We start from the raw sequence: 23,543 nt of genomic DNA, 5'->3' as shown, positions 1-23,543 counted from the left end.
CAGCACCGAAAGGAAGGCTGGTAGCAATGCACAAGTGTCAAGAAACCACACTCAGGATTTTGAGGAGCAGACATGGGTAGAAAGCCCATTGACTTTCTCAATGAAAACCTGATGTGTTGTGAGCAGGCACGGAAATCAGTGTGGAAAACCAGGCCAGCCAGTACCTGGGGATCGATTGGACAACTTGGTGTCTACATGGAGGAAAATGAGTTCTTCAACACAAAGTCCACATCCATATGGATGGTGTTTAAATGAAAAAACACTTTAAAATAGAAGAAGTACCAAGTGAGGAAACCTTCAAAACATAAAAAACAAAACCCACAGAATGAAAACAATAACTTTATACTAAAATAAAATGCTTGAGTAAGGTGGGTTCCCCATGCCTGCTACCCCAGCAACTGCAGGAAGATTAAGAATCCAAGCTATAGGAGACGTGTGGTGGTACATGCTTTTTTTAATCCCAGCACTCGGGAGGCAGAGGCAGGAGAACTCTGAGTTCAAGGCCAACCTGGTCTCCAGAGCAAGTGCCAGGACAGCCAGGCTACACAGAGAAACCCTGTCTCAAAGGACCTACATTTGGCTCCCAGAACCAATAAATATAGTGGTTTACACCCACCCAGTTCCAGAAGATCCAAAGTCCTCTTCTGACCTCATGGAGAACCAAGCACACACGTGGTACACACACATACATACAGGTAAACACACCTATGATAAAAGGAATGAATCTGAAAACAATTAAATGCTTGTTTCTCAAAGATGCCCGGAACAGATAGGGAAACCATCTGCAATACATTTATCTTCTTTAAAAATGTGGGACTGTTTGGGTGTTGGTGATGCATGCCTTTAATCCCAGCACTCGGGAGGTGGGTGTATCTCTTTGAGTTCTTGAGGCTAGCCTGATCTACAAAACCAAAAATGTGGGACTGGCACCAGGAGGTGGTGGCACACACCTTTAATCCCCGGCATTTGGGAGACAGAGGCAGGTGGATATCAGTGAGTTCAAGGCCAGCCTGGTCTACAATGTGAGTTCCAGGCCAGCCAGAGAAACCTTGTCTTGAAAAACAAATCAATCAATAAATAAGGGGGGAGAAAGGGAGGAGAAAGAGGAGGGGAGAGGAGGACATGAGGCGTCAGGAAGACTGAGTTGGGGGAAGTCTGCCACAAGGGAGGCACACAACCTCAGGCTCCAGACCAGTAATCAGTCTTCACTGAGGGAGGGCAGGCATCCCCATGCCTTTCCTTCTGTTAATCCTGAGTGAGCTGCCTACAGTTACCATTCGATGGTGACAAACTGTCACCCAAACCAAACCAAAACTATCTGCTATCTCATGTTTCACAGGAGAGATGGCCTTGACAATTGGGAGGGTGAAGAGAGCCAGGAATGACACTGGGACTGGGGGGAGGGGATAGGGATGGGGTCAGGGTAAATGGGGGGGGGCAGCAGGGGGATTGTCATTCAAACTACTTACTAAAAGCTTTAAGAAAGAAACAGGCTGGAGGCTAAGCTGAGCAACACTGCTCAGCCAAATATGCAAGACCCCAGCTTCAGTCTCCAGCAGTGTGAAATGACATTTGGGGAGACACAAGATGGCTCAGTGAGAAGGAAGGCACTTGCTGCCAAGCATAAGCACCCACATTACAGCCCCAGAACCCACATAGTAGAAGAAAAGAACCTGAGGTAACTAGCTGGCTGGAGTGCAGCAAACATGGCTCTGGTAGGCCTTGCCCTTCTCCTCCATCCCCTCCCTTGCTAAAAACCATTAGATTACATTCCTAAAACTAGCCACCAAGGTCTATTCCCTCATTTGGCACTTCCTCCTCCTGAGGCTGGCCACCAAGGTCCAGTTACCCAAGTATTGAAGTCCAGCAATCAAAAGCTCCCTTTTGGCTCACCTAATTAACATACCCAATTAAAATTAAACATCTCATCCTAACACATGGCTTCCCATTTCACCTTATAAACTATCATTTGCCTATAGGTTGAAGGGACCAGCTCCCCATTTCGGCAGCCATAACAGTAACACAAGCTTGCCATGACCTTGTCCTAGTCACTAGAAGTCAGATGCCTGCCTCGTGGCAAGGAACCAATCAGAAGTTAGCTGGTGGTGCTATGCTTTACAGCTCTGGGTGTGCTTTACGGACAAGAGCACAGCAATGACGAGCAGAGAATAGCAACCACCCTGGGAGGGCCTATGGGACATAACAACCAGTTGGCCAATCAACACAGGGCAAGCCCTCCAAGCCTGGAGGCACACCAATCCTGAGCCTGTGCGTACCCCTAGACACTCCCCTTACGCTGCCCTACAAGATCTCTATGCAGCCCCTTCTAGCTGTCTTTCCTAGCCATCCGCCATGGCGGGTGGGTGAAAGACCCGAGCTAACATGGGGTTAGCTCATTAAACAACAATAAAGCCTCATGCAGTTTGCAGCAAGTTTTCGAATCCGCCTGGTTGGGGTGACCACGGTCCTGGGCTGGGACCCCAGAGGCCTGAGTTTTCCGGGGGTCTAACAGGGTCATGTCTGTCTCCTCTCTATCCAAATGCAGTCCTTTGCGTCCCCATACCAGCCCAGGACAAATGTTCCTCTTCCTTTCCCCCTCATACACCTGCCCTTTGCCCTTCTGGGGCAAATAAATCCCCTTTGTGCTGAGAACTTGGTCTTGAAGTGTCTTGTGCTCATAAGGGTCCCTTCAGAACCAGCTCCCAAGACGGTCTCTGACCTACACACACACTGTGCCACACACTTGCCCACTCATGTACACATGTACACACACAAAATAAATAACACAATTTTTAAAAGGCTTTTTAAATCATAAAAACCTTCCCCCAAATAGAGCCAGGCTTACCTCAGTTCCAATAAACGTGGGGCGGATATACAGACTGGCAGAGGTGGAGTACGGAACCCACTCTTGGTCTATCTGTATAAGCTGCCGAATGCATTCTAGAAGCTCCTCCTGGTCAAACACCTGAAGAGACAGAGTCCCTAATGAATGCCAACAAAGGACACAAATGTGCACTTTCCAATAGAGAACTGACAGGAACTCAGTTGTTCCCATATTAGTCTCAACTGGCTCCTTAAACAACAAGAAACTTTCATTCATTTCCCCCCCAACATGAGACGTATCTGTAATAAACGCAAAAAAAAAAAAAAAAAAAAAAATCTGTGAATCCTTTCAGCAAAATAAATAAAAAATTATGCAAGTATGAGTTATTCATACAAAAATCAAAAATTAGGTCCCCTGGTAGGGCATTGGTGGTGCACACCTTTAATCCCAGCACTTGGGAGGCAGAGGCAGGTGGATCTCTGTGAGATTAAGGCCAGCCTGGTCTACAGAGCGAGTTGCCTCCAAAGCAATACAGAGAAACCATGTCTCAAAAAAAAAAAAAAAAAAAAATGGGTCCCCTAAGGCTTCAAGATGGCTCAGCATGTAAAGGCATGTGTCACCAAGCCTGATCATCCAATTTATCCCCAGAACCCACAGGATAGAGAGAAAGCAAAGTTGTCTTCTGAATTCCATACCTGCCTCCCTCCCCCCAAAGAAACAAATAAGTGAGATTTTTGATAAAGAAATTAGATCCCTATTTACCACACCCCCACATCAGTTATGATTAGGTTTTATACTCAAATGTAACAAATTATGATTTTATTTTAAAATGGATATCTGTGATCCCTTATCAAACCCCTAAATCAATTATAACTGGATTTTAAAGTAAAATATAACAAAATATTATGACTTCTATTTAAAAATTGGCACCTGTGACCTCTTACAGTCTTGACTATAACTGGATATTATGAACAAGTATAACAAAACATCATGACTTCTGTTTTTTAAAATAGATGATATCTGCAACCTCAAGGTTCAAAGCAACTTATTACCCGGGAAACATAAAACACAAACCCTGAAGGCAAATTTTGCCTGTTTGAAACTTAAGGACTCCTGGTTTTTCAAGACCATAAGCTGCTAGCCAGACACCAGTGAGGACGGCACCAGTGCATGTTACAACATCCTCAGGGGATGCCTTCCTGTCCCACAGGTGACAAACATGCTTTGTAAAATGGCAAGCAATTTCCTCGCAGAGAGAGACACTTGCAGAGATATGACGATTTGCACAAGGAGGAACAGCACCACACAGTAGCTGAAGAGTGACCTTTATCCCTGATCATAGCGAAAGGATGCCAGAAACTAGGATGACCAGCTACGCTGCTAACTCATGTCAACAAGTCAGGTCTTGGGTGCAGCTGGCCAGAGATGGAAGTTTAAACAATTCCATGAATACTTGGGCTGGGAAATCAAAGGAACCTCCGCCCACTTTCTTGCCCTCCTGGGTGAACTTCAATAAATGATTTACTCTCCCCGGGATGCTTTTAATTTTCTTCTCTATTCAAAGGCACTGAAATTTACAATAAAAGTCTTAAGATGGCTCAGCAGGTTAAGACACTTGCCATCAACCCATGTGGTCAAGAGAACCGACTCTTGCAAGGTGTCCTCTGACCTTTAATTGAAGGGTATTTCACAGATAAAGTTGGCATTCGTACAGTTTATTAAAAACCTGATGCAATTATTCAGGAAAGATTTTTGTTGTCTTCTGTTGATGAAAGATCGGAATAACTCATGAAATTGAAGGGCACACAAACATGCATACCGGCAAAGTGGTCCTCACAGCAGATCGGCACATCCTCCTCATGTTGAGGTCAGGTCGAAACAATCGGATCTTATTATCAACTCCTCGAAAAGCCTTCAAGCCTTCAAACAGCTGAGGAAAAGAGAAAGGTGTCAGAAGGCGGCTGGAGACAATCTTAGTGGTGAAATTGCTGCCCTCGGCCTCACTTGAGATGAATCATTTGACAAAACATGCAAAGTAACTGCAATCAAGGTGGGAGGGAGAGGCAATGGTTCCTTTCCGTACTCGACCCGATGCTATCAGGAAGGGAAGATCCAAAACAAACTGATACTACTCCCACCCGCTTGTGGCCAGAAGCTGAGTGTGCACCTTAGGCAGGCTGAGGAAGGGAGAGGTGGAAGGGGAGAAGAAGAGAGGGGGAGGTGGGGGGAGGGGAAACCAACTGTGGTCTAGTTTTTAGAGACAGTCCTTTCTCACGGTCCCACTCATGAAAGACTGCTCTGCCCACCTTACCACCTGATGGGGACTTAAATCACACACATGCCAAGCATTGCCTGAATGGTTGAAGGTGTGCTCCCACAACAGGGTGACCACTGCCTCCCACTGCTGTCCAGGCTCACAGTAGGACAACCTGGAAGTCCCATCTCACCTGAAGGAAATGAAGAAAGAAGGCCAGAGGCTTGTTCAGGTTAATCCAGAACACTGAGACACCCTCAGAGGAGACTTCACCCTTAAAAATATCTTTATCCATGTAGCAATCTAATGTTCAGTGATTTGGGAAACGTAGGAGAGCCAGCCTCCAAAGACTGACATCAACAGCCTGCTAAGAGCTCAAAGTGATCAAGCTGACAGAAAATTCTAGTTAATTTCTTCCATCCACCTCCTTTTCTCAATTTATTTAATGTATGTGAGTGTTGTCCACACGTACGTGTGCACACTGTGTGTATGCCTACTATGTTCAGAGGCCAGAAGAGGGTAACTGGTCTCCTGGAACAAAGTTATAGGTGGTTGTGAACCATTAAGAACCTGGGTCCTCTCCCAGGCAGGAAGTATATTTAACCACTGGGCCATCTCTCTGGTCCCTCTTTCTTAGTACCAAATACTGATCCCAGGGCGCTGGGCATGCAAGCAAGCATCTATGCTACCAATTGGCTACATTCTTAGCCCTCAAAACCCCAGTAATCCCTTCAGCAAGAATGTAACTGCTGGTAACAAATGCTCCCTTCAGCAACAATGTAACCACTGGTAACAAATGTTCCCTTTCACTTTACTTGGAATGATAGAGCCATTTAATTTCTTCTTCAAAGTAACATCTGCGCCGGGCGATGGTGGCACATGCCTTTAGTCCCAGCACTTGGGAGGCAGAGGCAGGCGGATCTCTGTGAGTTCGAGACCAGCCTGGTCTACAAGAACTAGTTCCAGGACAGCCTTCAAAGCCACAGAGAAACCCTGTCTCGAAAAACCAAAAAAAAAAAAAAAAAAAAAAAAAGTAACATCTGCTAAATGCCCAAATCAGTGAAATTATATCATTTTCCTTTCAAGTAAAAACAGTGTCCCTGAAAAAACGTGACCAGTTTGGTTCACAAATTCCCAGCCAAGGCAAGACTGCTTTCCCCAAAGGCTACAGTACTACAGCACAACAAAGTAAGGGGTGAAGTAGCTGCTTCATCATACAGAATAGAATATCAAAATGATGTTTACTGGAGAATTGGTATTCAAAAAATAATAGTAAGTGGACAAGATGGCTCAACAGCTAAAGATGATTGCCTCCAAGCCCAACAACCCTGAGTTCATACCCGGAACCTATGTGAAGAGAAGACTCCTGGGGGCTGTCCTCTGACCTCCACAGGGACACCATGGCAATCTCACCCCCCCCACACACACACACACATGTTCACATAGATACACACAAACATGATAACCTGAGTTCAAGTCCTAGAATCCACATAAATCAAAGCTAGGCATGGTGATTAAGACTGGTAATGGCAGCTGGAGGGACAGACAGATCCCTAGGGTTTGCAGGATGGCCAGCCAAGCCTACTTAGTCCCAAGTCAATGAGTCCCTATAATAGAGAGCAAGGTGGACAGTGCCTACCTAACAAGTGACAGATTCTCTCTGTCTCTCTGTTTCTCTGTCTCTCTGTCTCTCTCTCTCTCTCTCTCTCTCTCTCTCTCTCTCTCTCTCTCTCTCACACACACACACACACACACACACGGGGGGGGGGCAGGTTGAGGGGGACTGAAGTTCTCTGAAAAGGGGACATTAGACTGAAGGTTCCACAGAATGAAGGGACCAGATCCTCACCAAGCCGCCTGCTTTGGCAGCCATAACAGGCTGCAGAAAAGACTTAGCAAGACAAAGGTCCCTGACTCAGCAATATGTGGTTAGTTTCCAGCCTTCTGACCTTTCAGGATTTGCCCTAGGTCAGATACCCTCCACATGGCAAGGAACCAATCAGAAGTTAGCTGGCGGACTCTGGATGTGCTTTATGGTAAAAGTGGCATAACAGTGATGTGCAGAGCATAGCAACCACCCTGGGAGGGCATATAGGCCATAACTACCAGCTAACCAATCAACACAGGACAGGTCATCCAAGCCCGGAAGCACAGCAGTCCTGAGACTGTTGTGGACCCCTAGACACTCCCCAAGCTTGCGCCTCACAATAAATTCCCTGCTTCGAACCCCCTTGAGATCCTTCTCATGCCAACCGCTGTGTTGGACTGACAAAGGGCCTGCGTTAATGCAGTTAACTCATTAATAATAAAAGACTCTTTGCTTTTGCATCGGAATGGGTATCTTGGTGATTTGGGGGTTCAGAATTTGAGCACAACAAGAACATTCCTTAACTGTGAAGAATTGAAATATTGCAGACCCAGAGCCCAAATCATCCTGAGTTATCTTTAATCTCCATAGTGATGAATTATTCACATTCTTCTGACCATCAAGTAGATCAAGAACCAGAAGCTAAAAGAACATTGTCAGACAGCAGGACTTACTGCTTGACTTAACCTGCTCCCTGATGTCACAATCAGTACACTTCACATACGCACTGACTAACACCCCCAGCAGTACATTCCCTAAGTGCGTTGACTGATGACTTATTCTGTGACTATAAAATTTTTATGTGACCACTGCCCCAGTGGGCCATGTCATTCAGGGCAACCTGACTCCATGTGTCCAGGCCATGGCCACTGTTTGGCTCAGAATAGACCACCTCTTGCTGCCTTTGGACCACAGCTGGGTTTCACACCTCACAAGCCTGCCTCCATGCACAAGGACATCCCCAGGAGAAGAAAAAAGAGTCACCTGGAAGCCCTGACAAGGACGTGTAATGGAAAACTACTGCTTCAGGGACTTGTAAATGAACCACTGAAGCCCTCAGACCCTAGTAACCACACCCCACAGCTATGACCTTCCTGGGCAAGCAGGCAAAAGGCCAAGAGCCATGCTACACCTGGGCCACAAGCTTCCTTTCTAGGTTGAATTCCAAGTATGTACTTCCCCAACACTCCCTGCCCAAGTGACCCTGCGTCATTGTCTGCTTCAGTGGGCTCCCTCACCAGGTCTCCATCAAGGCTGGTCACAGGTCACAGTATGGGTATTTACACAAGAGTGTGATGCTACAAGCCAGAGCTTCCCGTGTGCTGGAGGAGAAGCCTACAGGCTGAGCTGCATCCCCCCCCCAATATAGCTCTTTTTTTTTTTTCTTTTATTGAAAATAGATTTTTTTCTCACATAATATATCCTGATCTACAATTTTTCTTTCCTCTGCTCCTCCCAGTTCCCCTCACCTCACCTTCCTTTCTGTCTCTCATTAGAAAACAGGCTTCCAACTGATAACAAACTATAGCAAGATAAAACAAATAACACCACATTGGAACTGGACAAAAGCAACAGCAGGGCCCACATGAAGGCACAAGAATCAGGGACCCACTTGTGCACACACCCAGGAATTTCATAAAAAACACTAAACTGGGAGCCACCATATAAGCACAGACGACCTGGTTGCAGACCCGTGCAGGCACTGTGCACACTGCTCAGCCTCTGTGAGTTCATATGAGATCCACTCATGTTGAGTTTAGGGTCTTTTTCTCCCAAGTGCTGGGATTACAGGCGTGCGCCACTAATGCCCGGCCCTCTTATACTCTTTGTGCCTGCTTTTCAGCGAGCATAAGGGTGTAAGGCGGGTGTTGCCTGAGCTCCAGAGGGGATGTGATGGAGGCATTCCATTCAGGGCTGAGTGTTCCAAGGTCTCTCACTCTCTGCACAATGTCTGCTGTGGGTCTTTGCTCCCATCTGCTGCGAGAGGAAGCTTCTCTGAGAGGATGAGTCACTTCATTGCCACATTTTTTTTTTAGAACAGTAGTATTTGGTTTTACCCTAAGCTACGAGCCCCACAGCCTGATGAGCATGCTTGCTCTGTCTGCTGAGCCTTTGTAGTTGCTACTTGCTATTCATTCTTTTACCTTGTGTTTGCTGTATTCCTAAGTCACTCACTCCAAAGAGAGCGCATGGGCCGTTCTTTGGACTGTAGAATAGGTCATTACACACAGTCTCCTTGGCATCAGGCATGGCTCTATATCAGTGCTTCTCAAACTGTGGGTGGAGACCCTCTGGGGGTGAATGACCCTTTCACAGGGGTCACACAACACATAACCCATATATCAGATATTTACATTATGATTAGTTATGGAATAGCAACAAAATAATTTTGTTTTGTTTTGTTGGGGGGGGTCACCACAACATGAGGAACTGTGTTAAAGGGTTACAGCATTAGGAAGGGTGAGAAAGCACAGATCTGCTCTACAGGTGGGTGGGCAGGCTTATTAAGTGAAGTGAGGGTCTTACTGCAGAGCCTGACGCTCCCAGCACAAGCACAGACGCCCACTTAGGAAAGGACAGCGAGTTGTCCTCTGGTGTCCACATGTAGACGAGTAATGCCCCCCGCCACACAAAATAAACAAATAATTAAAGGCAATATCACTATCCATCTTAAACAAAAGGATTAAATCATAACTGACTTTACTTCCCAAGCTCCACAAACCTCCAGGAGCACCTGAGCTAGAACGCAGCCCTGTCCCTGTCTGCCTCTAGACCCTGAATTTTAACTTCAATTTGAAACATTTACCCTTTTTCTTTAAGGTTATTTTATTTGTTTTGTTTTTTGTTTTTCGAGACAGGGTTTCTCCGAGTAGCTTTGGAGGCTGTCCTGCCACTCACTCTGGAGACCAGGCTGGCCTCGAACTCACAGAGATCCGATTGCCTCTGCCTCCCGAGTGCTGGGATTAAAGGCGTGAGCCACCAATGCCGGGCAGGATATTTTATTTGTATACACGTGTACATGTCTGTCCATGTCTGTGTGCTTGAGGGTGTGTGACTTCCTTGGAGCTTGAGCTGTGAGCTGCCTGACCTAAGTGCTGAGACCAAAGCCAGGTCCTCTGCTAGAGCAGCCAGGGTTCCTAACCAGGGAGCCGGCTCTCCAGCCCTGAACACTGATGTACACGCTTCTTACTTCAGATCGTTAAGTGAGTGAATTCCAAGTTAAGGTGGAAAATCTAAACTCTAAACACAAATTTAAAAAAAAAAAATCTATATAAAGTACAAGATCTCTAAAAAAAAGTACAGCACTAGAATTCAATATTCAGAAATGGTTCTTTTATCATGACTATTGATATTTTTCTCTCGGGTCATTTTTCAAGCCCTTGGTAGATCAGTGTTTATCCCTAGCTCCTTCAATATTCTGGAAGAAGATATCCTATAAAATGAAATGTAGGCCCAAGGGAATGAGGCAGTGCTCTGCACACCTGGCTAACTATGTATCTGCACAGGACCAGGAAAGGGATTCTCTAAACACTCAAGCATGAAGGAACTCATTCAATTCCACCCCTTAATGGGCAAACCCGCAGGCTGGTTATAACACAGCAGTTAGCATGGGCGTCTGTCTCGTCCTATGACCTTTCTCAGTTACTCAAAGATCTGAGAAAAAGAGGGAACTTAAGAAAATAGCAATGCGAGCTCTTTTTTTTTTTTTTGGTTTTTCGAGACAGGGTTTCTCTGTGGCTTTGGAGGCTGTCCTGGAACTAGCTCTTGTAGACCAGGCTGATCTCGAACTCAGAGATCCGCCTGCCTCTGCCTCCCAAGTGCTGGGATTAAAGGCATGCGCCACCACCGGCCGGCTAAGAGCATGATAAATATGGTTGATAACAATATGCTATATTTTAAAAGTTGTGAGATAGTATACTTTAAGTGTTCTCAAAACAAAAATGATATGTGTGATATAACATGTTAATTGGTTTAATTTAGCCATGCCATTGTGAACATACTGTATTCTGTATCATAATTGTGCATGACTTTATTTATGAACTAAATAAATGAATGAAAAAAAAAAAAAGAAAATAGCAATGCTCATGGCTTTGGGGCTCTCTGAGGTGTCATTCTGTGGCTGCCTGGGCTGGCCTGAAGCGAACTGCATAGTCTAGGCTAGCCCTGAACCTGCCGCCCACCACCCAGCTTAGCTGAGTGCTGAGATAACAGTCATGGCTACCACACCTGGCTTAGTGTAGGCTCTTGGACTTCTAATTTTCCTAACTATCCTTTCTATATATAGTTCTAAGTGTGTGTGTGTGTGTGTGTGTGTGTGTGTGTGTGTGTGTGTACAGATACTTTTCTTAAAATTTGCATCACAGACAAACCAAGGCAATCTGCAAAGCTAGTTCTTAGACTTATCCTCAATCCATGTGGTGCAGAAGAAACTTGAAGACATTTATGGCAACCTTCAGTAAAGACAGAAGAGCCTGTCCTAGCCCAGAGAGGATCGTAAGAAGGGGAATCCCAGCCCCCAGCAGCTCGGCAACACTCACTTCCACAGCATAGTGCAAAACTGAGGCAGCAGGATGTATAGACAAGTTTTCAAAGGGTTTAATGTGAGGCTTCTCCCATCCAGATGCTGAGGACCACTCTACAATCAACATGTGGTCAGTAAAGGAAGCTCCAAACACCAGGGTATCGGGGTCTGGCTTTTCCTTTAAGACAGTGGCTGGTGTGATGATGAGGTCTTTGGCCTGTAGAAAAAAAAAAAAAAAAAATGAACACCGTGAGGGAAAGGGACCAGAACCATACCACACAGGCTAGATGGTCCAAAGGTCCAAACATGAATGGCATCCCTTGCTGTTTGCGGCTAGCACAGAATTTAGCACTCGGGGCCCTGAGGACCTGCTTTAGCTGCTGGAATGCTCCCTGAGCATGCATGAGGTCCTGAGTTTAATCTCCCGGCACCTCTGAAAGAGGTGGAGACAGGAAGGTCAGAAGCTCACCAACAATCCCAGCACTCAGGAGGCAGAGGCAGGTGGATCTCTGTGAGTTCAAGACCAGTCTGGTCTACAAGACCAGCCTAGTTCCAGGACAGCCTCCAAAGCCACAGAGAAACCCTGTCTCAAAAAAACAAAAAACAAAACAAAAAAATAAATAAATAAGCAATCTTGTCTAAAAAAACAAAACAATAACAAGTCTCGAACAACAACAACCCAATTATAACAGCGAAACACCGTGAGAATCAAACAAACCAAACCTGTGCTCAGAGTTCGGTCACTTCTTTATAATATCTATCTGCATCAGAGCTGGCAAGATGGCTCAGAGAGTAAAGGGGCTTTCGGCCAAGCCTGATAACCTGAGCTTGATCCCTGGGACCCACATGATAAGAGGAGAGAACCAATTCCCACAAGTTGTCCTCTGACTCACACACAACCACCCTGGCACACGCATCACTCCCCCCATACAACACAACGCAATAAATTACTGCACTAAAGAAAATTTTAAAAAACAATGGTCTTAAAGCCGCCTTAAAGTTGGCTCGGTGGGAAAGAGCTCTTGTTGCTCTTTCGGAGAATACATGTTCAATTCTCAGCACCCACATTGTGGTTCACATTGTTGCACCCAAAAGTGAAGTCCAACTCTGGGGGACACACCCCACAAAGTCACTCACAGAACACAAGTTCAGTGCAAAAGCAAAAGGATTTTATTCCAACATATTAGGGTTGTTCCCTGGGAAAAGAACGGTCCCGAGTTTCCAAAACAGGCAATTTTTATGTCTTTTTGGTCACTAGGCAGGAGTATGACAACATATTGATTAGCTATAACATACATGAGTCATTTACTGATTGGTTGGGAACTGAACTTACAATTTTGCCCACGAGGGGTTTGGAATGTTAACTTAGTTTTTACACCTGCAAAGCCATGGGACAGCGAGTTGTTTTTCTGGGAACAGAGTGACTAATACTTATTTTCAAAACTTGGGTGCTCTGGAGCAGGGTAACCCATAACAATTTTTAGAAACCAGACAGTTGTTGAAGACAATAACATTCCTTGGAATCTAGTAATGATAACAATTTCCAGAGACTGGTCATCATGACCGACCATTTCATGTGTTCTTTGTCCCAGAGCTGTGTGTGCCCAGAGTGATTTTTAAATACATGCTGGGGGGTATCAGGCTAGGCTTGAGTTGGGGGTCTTTCAACATGTGTATGCGGTGCACATACACACATGTGAAGGAAAAACACACATAAAATAAATGAATAAATCTAAAAACATATTTTTTATAAAAATCAATAATCCCTGCAGTAGTGTGGTGGTGTGCACCTGTCATCCCAGCAATCAGAGGCCAAAGAGGAAGAGACACAAACGTGAAACCAGCCTGGGCTACATATACATAGCGAGGACCAGGCCACTGGAGGTTACACAGCAAGGCTAACTCACAAACACTGCAATGACTTTGACTTTCAAAGGGATGTGCCAACATGGTAGGTGTTAAGAGGCAGGAAGGGGAGGGTCTGCTCCCCACTCCCGCCAGACCCAAGTGGAACATTCCAGAAAGGAGGGGCATCCCCCAGGAAACACACAGCGGCAGGAGCATCTTTAAGGTGTGAGCCACCGCTCTCCACGCTGCATTCATCTCCCCAGAGCATCCCAGGAACAAGCCTCCAATTCCACCAGATGCACGGGGCAGCAAAGAAGCACTCTCCTCTTTGAAGATGACCAGCAAAGAATGGAGCCTCAGTTACAAGCCCTCGGGTTCTGGGAGGACAAGACAGTGAACAAAAGCCCTCCTATTCGGGGACACAGAAACAAGGGCGGTATGAAACAACCCCACTCTCCACAAAGCCAGTTTGACCATCACAAATGCCAATGTCACCACAGTTCTGATCCTTAACTCGAGAACATCTATAGAGCAGAAAAAAAAAAAAAATCTCAGGGAGGAGAAAACTTAGGGCTGGGGTGGGATAGGGAGGTGTCCTGTCAGACTCTCTTGTCACTCAGGCTGGCTTTAAAACTCTGCCTAGCTGAGGATCATCCTGCCACTGACTCCTGAGAGTTACAGGTGTGCACCATCACCCCAGGTCTAAGAGGTGCACCCTAGACAAGAACTCTACCAACCAGGCTACATGCCCAGCCCCACCGGGCTCTAGCAATAAGAGTATCGGCAGCCAGGGCTTCCCACAGGAAGACACAGGACAGCACAGGATGAAGATGGACAGACAGTGAGGGCTGAAGAGGTAGGCGAAACTGAATTGCAGACACACCTTAAACACTGCACAGCCAATGGGCCTTGGAGGTTTAAATTTTTATTATGCATATGATATGCACGAGTGTTTAGCACACAGAAACATCTGTGTGGCACTCAAAGGAAACTTTTGGGAGTTGGTTCTCTCCTTCCACCATGGGTTCCAGGGACCAAACATGGTGTCCGGTGTACACAGCAACCTTTTTTGCCACTAAGCCATCCATGGCCATGACTTTCTTTTTAAATGACAATCAGCAATGTGCATGGTTCTTCAGCCAGGCTTTCCCTCCTCCCCTTATCCACCCACCTCCTCCAGGCAGCTACCAAGATTTACAGCATCCCCAACCTGCTATTTTTCTCTAGAACTTTAATAAAGTTGCTCTCAAGTGTAAAAAGAAAAATTAACTTTACTTCCACTTTTCAATAATGATCTGAATTAGGATAATTTTAAAATTCTGTCCTTGCCTCACCAATATTGAAGGTGCCCATTTCTCCTTGTCCCTCTAGCTTTGCTCCTCACTGTCTCTTCTCTTAGAAGTTATTTATTTATAAGCATTAAGTGCAGAGGAATTGTGGCTCAGGGAGTGCACATAATGTATGGAGATTGTCTGAGGTCCAGCCCTTACTTCCTGGGCAATGCCACCATCGGCCAGCAACAGACACACAGGTTAGCACAGGGTTATCCACACATCCAACCCAGTAGCTTCGAGCTACTCTATCCATAATGCCGTGGGTCACCAGAAACATCAAGTCCTCATGCTGCTAGCAAAGGGAAGACGAATAAATAACCAGAATACTAGATCAAAGGGTGACAAACGCTATGAAGAATTAAAGTAACTCAGGAGAACCGGCAGGGAAGGGAACACTGGTCTTGGCTTGATAGGTCAGGCATGATGTCTACATACCTAGGATTAATTCATTTCAGGCAGATGGACCAAGCAGGGCATAGCAAAGACCCTGCAGCAGGAATACAAGGAGAAATGAGAGAAGGAAAGGGTCACAGAGGTCCTACAGCTGCAGTTGGGAAAACCAGGCAAGGGATGGAACAGGATAGATTGTTACACCCCTAGGCGCCAATCACAGGCCAGCTCTCAGAGACCCTGGCTCTGTTTTGCTGAGACCATGGCCTTTGCTGTCTCCTTCCCAGGAATGCAGTTTGCCATAATCTCAGCAGGCACAGGAAGCCTCACTCAGCACAGGCTACAAACACCAGCCTGTGGGAGGGACCATCACCAGGGATGCCTGCAGAGCAAGACTGTCCTCTATTTCCTGGTGGTTTATCAGCTGAGCATGCAAGCCAGCTGGAGAAGCACTTAAGGATATGTAGGTGAAAGAGACTGAGCAATGCCGAGTTTTGTCCTTCTCCTCTTCCCTGGCTGGGCTTCCCAACCTCCAGCCCAGTGATTTTCCAGGCCCCAGCCCTCAAGCCTGGGAGATCAGCGGGAGAGAATTTGTGGTTCATACTTTGACCAGCTAAAACTCACGTTGGAAACTTTGAACAAAATAAGACTGAGCTCCCCACCCACCCCCACCCCTGCCACCCTTGGTTCTAGGTCCATTTTGAAATGTGATCTAGTTTATAACTTTTAAATTTTTCCCCAGTTGGACAAGGGAGACAGCTCAGTGGGGGAAAAAAACAAAACAAAACAAAACAAACAAAAACACTTGCTGTGAAAGCAAGAAGATCTGAGCTCAAATCCCCATGTTAAGATGACCCTGGTCCAGTTTATATAATTGTATATTCTGAAACCTTTGCTTAAAATGTTTCCAGAGTAGGTCCTGTAGCTCAGGGTAGAGAACTCTGCCTACTGTGTAAAGTCCTGGGCTCAACACTCAGCATTGCAAAAAGTAGTAAAACAGAGGTAGGGCCACCAGGTCACCCCAGGCTAGACCAAAACACTAGAGCTACTTAATGGCCATGGTGAAAGACAGAGTACATTTATGACCAAGTTGGTGTTTCTTCTGGGCTCAGCAGGTAAGAGGGCTTGCTATTTATTGTTCAGAGTTCAGTTCCTAGCAAGGTCAAGCAGCTCAGAGGTAAGTATAAATAACTTCGGCTCCAAGACTTTCTAACACCTTCTTCTGGCCTCTGAAGACATTGCACACAAAGCAACATCCATACAAACACATAAGTAAATCAAAAAGAAATTAAAATCAATGTTCTAACTTTAAAATACTATTTGAAATTTCGAATGATAAAATTTCCAGGCATTCTATTTGTGAGAACCACAGTGTCTTCCCTGACTCCCTCCCCCCTTACCCAGATTTAAACAAAAAGAAAGCACTGGGCCGAGGATTTTCTAAGTAACACAAAATTCCGTGGTCTTCATAATTTCACCAAGACCTCAAAACTCCTTTGAGAAAATTTCTGCAATTCTGGAAATCAAGGCTTTTTTGAGACAGGGTCTCACTATACAGCCCTCGCTGGCCTTGAGCTCAGAAATGCATCGGGCATCTATCTCCTGAGTGCTGGGGTTAAAGGCAAAGATTGGGACACAGGCAGTGGAGTCTGAAGACATGGCCCAGCAGTTGAGACCACAGCTGCTCTTTCAGTGGACCTGGTTTAATTCCAGCACCCATGTGACGACTTACAATGATCCGTAAGGATGGCCCAAAAGATCCGACATCCTAGTCAGGGTTATGTGGATAGCAGACCTGCATGTGATACGCTTCCACACAGAGAGGAAAGCACTCATACACACAAAGTAAAAATAAACCTTAAAAAAAAAAGAAAGTGTCAGAGCCAGGAGGTGGTGGTATACACCTATAATCCCAGCACTCACTCAGGAGGCAGAGGCTGGTGGATCCCTGTGAGTTCAAGGCCAGCCAGGATAGCCAGAGCTACCCTGCTTGCAAAACAAACAAACAAAAAAGATGGGCTGGGCTGGTAAACACCTTTATTCCCAGCCTTTGAACAACCAAGGCAGGTGGATCCCTATGAGTTCAAGGCCAGCCTGGGCTACACACATGAAAATATTTTAATTTAAAAAAAGAGGAAAAAATTTTCTGATTTGATGTCCATGGTGAGGGAGCATTTGCACACTTTCCTTGCAGAGCCTGTCAGGGCTTTCTCTGCACTGGGAACAAAAATAAACGTGTCAGGAGCCCAGCCGGCACCAATCACATTGCAGGCATGGAATCCTACAGCTTTCTCCTACACTGAGAAAGAATGCCTGATCCGCTCAGGGCCTTTATGGACGGACCCTTTCTAAGAATCTGAGGCAATCTGAGGAAGAAAAGCCACAGCTTTGGGGTCAATCAGAGGATGGAGAGAGCTAATCTCTTTCGAAGAGGACCCTGGTATAAGACTCAGAGGTAATAAAAAAAAAAAAAAAAAAAAAAAAAAAAAAAAAAACAGAGCTCCTTAAAAGCATGAGCTAAGGGAGCTGGAGGATGGCTCACCGGCTAGAGTGCAGACTGCTCCTCCAGGACCCAGGTTCGATTCCCATCACCCATGTCAAGTGGCTCACAACCATCTGTAACTACAGCTCCAGGGAATGAAATGCATCTGGTCTCCAGGGGCACTCGCTTATTTTAGAAACAAAACAAAACAAGCTGCTCTCTGGGCCCACCTAGAAAACATTACCCTCAGGCTGGGCTGGTGGCGCACGCCTTTAATCCCAGCACTCAGGAGGCAGAGGCAAGCAGATCTCTGTGAGTTCCAGGCCAGATCCCTGTGAGTTCAAGGCCAGCCAGGATAGCCAGAGCTACCCTGCTTGCAAAACAAACAAACAAAAAAGATGGGCTGGGCTGGTAAACACCTTTATTCCCAGCCTTTGAACAACCAAGGCAGGTGGATCCCTATGAGTTCCAGGCCAGCCTGGTCTCCAGAGCGAGTGCCAGGATAGACTCCAAAGCTACACAGAGAAACCCTGTCTCAAAAAACCAAAAAGAAAAAGAAAACATTACCCTCACTTTAACCAAACCCCATCAATGGGAAAGGAACAGTAATAAGAAAGGGACCAAGGCAGAGAGGACAGACAGAAAACTCAGAAGCAAAGATCTAGGCTCAGAGCATGAGTCAGTAAAACAGAGGCTCTTGGCTTAGTGTATGCAAGGGCCCTGGGTTCAACAGCCAGCACTGGGCTTTCAATAAAACCCATAATTTTTATTCCTCAGATTATCAATACAGTCTCAAGCCCTGCCAAGAACACAAGCCAAGCAGGTGGGCATCAACACACACAACCAAATTTCAGTTAACAAACACATCAATTTCACTATGAACTTATCTCGAATTAAATACTTCATATAAAAGTATTAAGTCCCTTCAGTTGAAAACCAAAATAATTTCTTTTGAGAAACTGGCTTACTGAACCTTTATTTTGTAAAGGTTAGTAAGAGTCCAAGCCCAGCCTGGTTTGCACGGAGTTACAGGACAGCCAGGACCATCCCAAGCTTCTCATGTATTGTAGCTGAGTACTAGGGGTGGAATTCCGGGCAGGCCCTTCTGAAAGAACTGAACCCCACCTCCAATGACTACAGAGGGAGGTCTTCAAAGCTACCAAGCAGTCTATACGGATTAGCAGTTAAGCCTATTGCTTAGGGCTACGGGGGATTACTTTAGTGCACCAGAAATGACAGACAAAACCCATAGCAGCTCACTGTAGCATGTTTTACTATATTTTGGTTTAAAACAAAATGGTTGTAAGCATAAGGCTTAAGATCTTGAATTCAGCTTCCCCTTCTTGTCCCCAGCACTGTCCCCACACACTGAGCGTTTCCTGTGGTACAAAACTTATGAGTCCAAGTTTCAACCCCTCTCTGAGCTCTGCCAGGATGTGAGCTCACAGGGACATTCTGTACTATGGATGACAATTGGCAATGGGTATCAGAGCCAGCAAAGTGGCAGAGCCAAGCACCCATGAAGACCTGCAAACCCCTCCAGGCTGCCGGCTGGTGAATAAGGATGAAGTACTGTTAAGACCTGAGGAGATCTGTATCTTTGTCCCTTGAATAACTCCCCAGTGAGCATGAGGCCATGTCATACAAAAACCACACAATTCAGATGGAAAGAAAATGCAACACGGAACTGTATGCCTTTTTCTTGGACAAGCAGAGTGAAGGGTTAAGCTCACACACACACACACACACACACACACACACACACACACACACACACAAAACACTCATGTTCCCATTCATCAATTGACTCTTTTCCAATAAAACGTAGGATTAGTAAAATAAAACAAGCAGGTAATTTTTTTTCTGCTGACTGGTGATAATCTCGAATGACTTTTTTCCTTCCCGGCTGTAATTTAAAATTCAAGAACTGTGTGTTAAAATGCCTCACCCCCAACCTCAACCTGAAACCCATTACCCCCAATTTACCCTCCTGCAGATGCCTTACCCTAAAAGTCTCAGCCACTTCTGATCCTCTGTCTGCAGCAAAGGGCGCCGAGCATCCATTACTGCAGTCCTAGAAAATAAAAATAATTAAACCTCCATTAAGCAAAGTCAAGTGGGCCATCGCGGGAACCTTATCAAGGGACTCACCATCACAGAAGACAGAAAAGCTAAGCCTGGACCTTCCAACACCCCGGGTCAGCTCCAGCCAGATTGATGTCCCAGCTTCCCAAACGTCTCCCTCCAGGTCTGGCTTATCTTCTAGTAGTTTAGGGAGGGGCTCCTTAAATTCCTGGTCAACCCAGGAGTCAGGGTTCACCCGAAATGAACAAGAAAGCAATTGTCTCCCGAATGTCCCAGTGAGTCGTCTAGAACAAGGTTTAAGCCTTTTATAGAGGGGGAAGAAAAAAAAAAATCTCCCGAGCACGCTCTGCCTCGTGGTCTTGTCAATCACAGGCGCACAATAGGCAGGCTGCCTCAAGTGCGAGGGGGCGCGGACTGGCTGGAACCATTTTCTCCACCCGCAGGGTCCCTGGTGCTTCTGCGCGGCCAAAACCTCACACTTGAAGAACAAAACCTCTTGATACTGGTGGCAATTAAATAAATAAGATACCGTAGTTCGGAGGCAGGCATGCAAAAAGAGCTGGATCCTAATTTGCTAAATAATTGGGAAGGAGGGAAGGAACCGGTCCAAGCGTGCAGAGGCTGAGGTGGGATATTTTGGGGTGGGGAAGGCTTTCCCTCAGCCTCCACTTTTCCAGGTTGTGACACCCGCACCCCTGGTGACATCCCTGCTATCCCTGGTGGTGCCCAAGTCCCTGTAGCGACCCTCAAGTTCTCCGCGTCCCTGATAGTGACCCCAACATCCCTGACGACGACTCCTGTGTCCCCGGTGAAAAACCATGAGTTTCCCCAAGTCCCATTGGCTTTCCCAGTGGCGACCCCTGAGTTCCCACAGTGACGCCTCAGTCCCCAGTAATGTCCTCAGTGGACACCCCCGCATGCCCGGTGTAGACCCCCAGGACGAACCCAGAATTCCCTGCAGACACTAGCAACCCCTGAATCCCCGGTGGCGACCCGCAAGCACCCATGAATCATCTCCACCCCTGAGTCCCCTCGTGGCGACCCCCGCCGCGACCCTGAGCCTCCCAGTCCCTACTTCCTCCGTGGCGACCCCCGAGCCTCCCGTGGCATCCCCTCATCCCCTCGTGACCCGTGGCGCCCTGCGGTGATCCCCAGAACTTCGTGGCACCCTCCGGCTGTAACCCCCCCGAGTGAGTCCCTCGCGGGATGCTGGTCCTGGCGCACCCTCGCCCTTCGCCATGCGGGTACCTGGCGGGCCAGGGCTGCAGTTGCCCGGGGCAAGCAGGCCATGACGAAGCTGAGGGTGCGTGGGAGTGCGTGGCGCACGGCGAATCCCGCGAGCCCGGAGCTGCTGCTCCGCGTGACCCGCACTGCAGGTCGGAATGGAGAGGCACCGGCGAGCACCCGGCACAGGGAGGACCGCAGACGCTGCAGCATCTCCGTGTCGCGGGTGCGTGCAGTCACGCCGGGCTGAGCACCGGCGTTTTACTCAAGAACTCTGCAGACTCGGGAGTCCTCTGAGACACATTTACATCACAATGGCTTTCTCTGGGACTCCCGGGGGGGTAAAGGAACAGGGTTTGCAGCGGGGGACCTGCATTTGTGCCTGTGTTTTGGCCTGACACCGACTAACCTCAGAACATGAATCTGGCTTTCCAGGGCTCTGCGTCGCAACGCCTGTGACAGCCTCGGAAGCAACCTCCTTGAGGTTTATCTTGTTCAGGCCAAACAGCGTCCCTGCTAGCGTGCTAGCTGTCGCTTTTAACCCTAGCACTTGACAGGCTGATGAAAGATGACTGCTGCCAGTTCGGGACCAACCTGAGCTAGAGTGAGACCCGGTCTCCGAGACAAACCAGAGTTAGGGGCTGGAAATGATGGCTCGAGTTAAGAGTTTGATTCCTAGCACCCATGTCCACCACCAACCACCCTCAGGTCCAGGGATCCCATACCGCTGGCCTCTTGAGTGGCACTCAGGACACATTAATTAAAAACTACCAAGCATACTGCTTTGGCATTTTTCTGACAGTGGGTTACCACTGTCAGAAATGTTAGATAGAGGGCCTAAAGAGGCTTAGAAATATTTCCAGGTTTGGTAAAGAAACGGGGAGAGTAGGACAGCGTTCGTCCCCTCCACCCGCTCTCCACGCCAAGTTGGAAACCCTGCCTTTTCCAACATCCCAAAGAATTTCTCTTACATGTATTTTTCCTTAACTTTTTTTTTTTAAATATTGAGGCATATTTGTTCATTGTTACTAAGGTACACCATGGTCCCAGGGATTCTTGGTCAGTGTCAGCCTGAAGGCAGCGTGTCCTGGTTCTGAAATTAACAGTGGGCACCGGGTTGACCTAGCTGGTCTTGAAATGGGGAGCTGGCCTTGCATTGTGGGGAGAAGGCAGCTAAAATCCACCTGGTTTCAAAGTCGTGCCATTAAGTAGCTGGGCAGAGAGCAGCAGCTATAGAGGGTGGGTGCCAACCCCCCTGGCCAGCTTTGAACCCCACCTGCTGTTTCCCAAGTAAAACTAGAAAGGAAGCTTCACAGCTGTCCCGATTGAGGGTTTGCAGTTCTGTATGCAAAGGCAGAGGCATCAGAACTCCGTTGAGGTCTTTTAAAGGAGAACTACTTCCTCCTGATCAACAATAGAAGGGAATCTAAATTCAGCCTTCAGCCAGGGAGGAGAAGGGAATTCTGATCCGCCCTGATCAACAATAGAAGGGAATCTAAATTCAGCCTTCAGCCAGGGAGGAGAAGGGAATTCTGATCCGCCCTAAAGATGAGAACTTTAAATACTACTCTCTCCTCCCTAAAGACTTCACTAGTTGGGCCTGTGAGTCACCTGGCCAGGATATGCCTATCACAGGCGACTCTTCAAAAAGCTCAAAGTTGGTTTACCTAAAGACCCAGCTCCAGCCCTCTTGGGGACACACCCAAAGGCCCGATATCTTATCCACGCTCCTGGCCACTCTATTCATTATAGCCAGCAACTGGAAACAGCCTAGATGCCCATCAAGTAAGTGATGAGTAGATAATAAAATGTGGTACGTTTACACAAAGAAAATTATTCACTCGTTAAGGAAAATGAAATGTGCAGATGAATGGATGGATCAAGAAACAGCCATCTTGAGGTAACCAAGACACCAAACGACAGATATCGAATGTTTTGTGTGTGGATATCAGCTTTTAAGCTTTCAATATTTGTTTCAGTGAATAATCACAGATGGGAAGCTTGTAAAGGACCAGGGAGAAAAAGCGGGTCTTCCAGGGAAGAAGAAACAGAAGAGTATGGTATCATAAAGAGTGGCCATGGGTAGGGACACATCACACTAAAGGCCATTTGAAAAGCCACATGGAAACCTACGACTATGGAAACTTCCTAAAACAAATACACATATCAGGAGAAATTAAATGGAATCACCATATAATGGGAGAGACAATGCCCAGCTAAACATCTTATGCCACCAAGTAAAACCTCCAGTGCCAGGAATAGGTTCTATCTTGTTGAGTTTTTGGCCAAAGAGACCCCATGGATTCCTAAATATCACTCACATGCTATTGCTAAGGCTATTGGTTTCTCTCCATAACCCAACAGTAGTAGGGTCATATTGCTGAAGACACAACTTACTTATTTCATCAAACATGGTGAAATCCAGCCAGTATCCAGCTGATGTTTCATCCCTACAGACTAGCATTCATGGTGCTGACCGTTCGCCACACCATCAGAGGAGAAAGGTGATTGCCAGTAACTCCCAGCAACGGACCTGCGGCTACAATAGGAACCTGACTGCAAGATCCAAAGTGGAGCCCCCAAAATGGCAGCACTGGTGATAATGTCCTAAGGAGAATGACTCTGACGTGACCAAGGAAAGGATTGTTTGGGGGTAAAAGGTATGGTAAACTCAGCATTCGGAGGGGTTGTGTCTACCAGGAAAGCCACTACT

General features: G+C 46.7%; 1 protein-coding gene across 1 annotated transcript in view; it reads right to left on the bottom strand.

Annotated features, from left to right (window-relative positions):
* Nucleotides 1-23,543, bottom strand: part of Bcat1 (branched chain amino acid transaminase 1) — a 76,218-nt gene that overhangs the window by 32,463 nt on the left and 20,212 nt on the right. The window contains exons 2-5 of the mRNA XM_027430146.2: nt 19,527-19,595; nt 11,484-11,684; nt 4,644-4,754; nt 2,846-2,965 (exon numbers count right to left, since the gene is read on the bottom strand). Of these exons, the coding sequence (XP_027285947.1) occupies nt 2,846-2,965; nt 4,644-4,754; nt 11,484-11,684; nt 19,527-19,595 (501 nt within the window). The remainder of the gene's footprint in view (nt 1-2,845; nt 2,966-4,643; nt 4,755-11,483; nt 11,685-19,526; nt 19,596-23,543) is intronic.

This window comes from Cricetulus griseus, chromosome 8, assembly GCF_003668045.3.
Source record: "Cricetulus griseus strain 17A/GY chromosome 8, alternate assembly CriGri-PICRH-1.0, whole genome shotgun sequence".
Lineage (NCBI taxonomy): Eukaryota > Metazoa > Chordata > Mammalia > Rodentia > Cricetidae > Cricetulus > Cricetulus griseus.
Note: the sequence above shows the minus strand (reverse complement) of the source record. Positions and strands in the feature narration are given on the sequence as shown.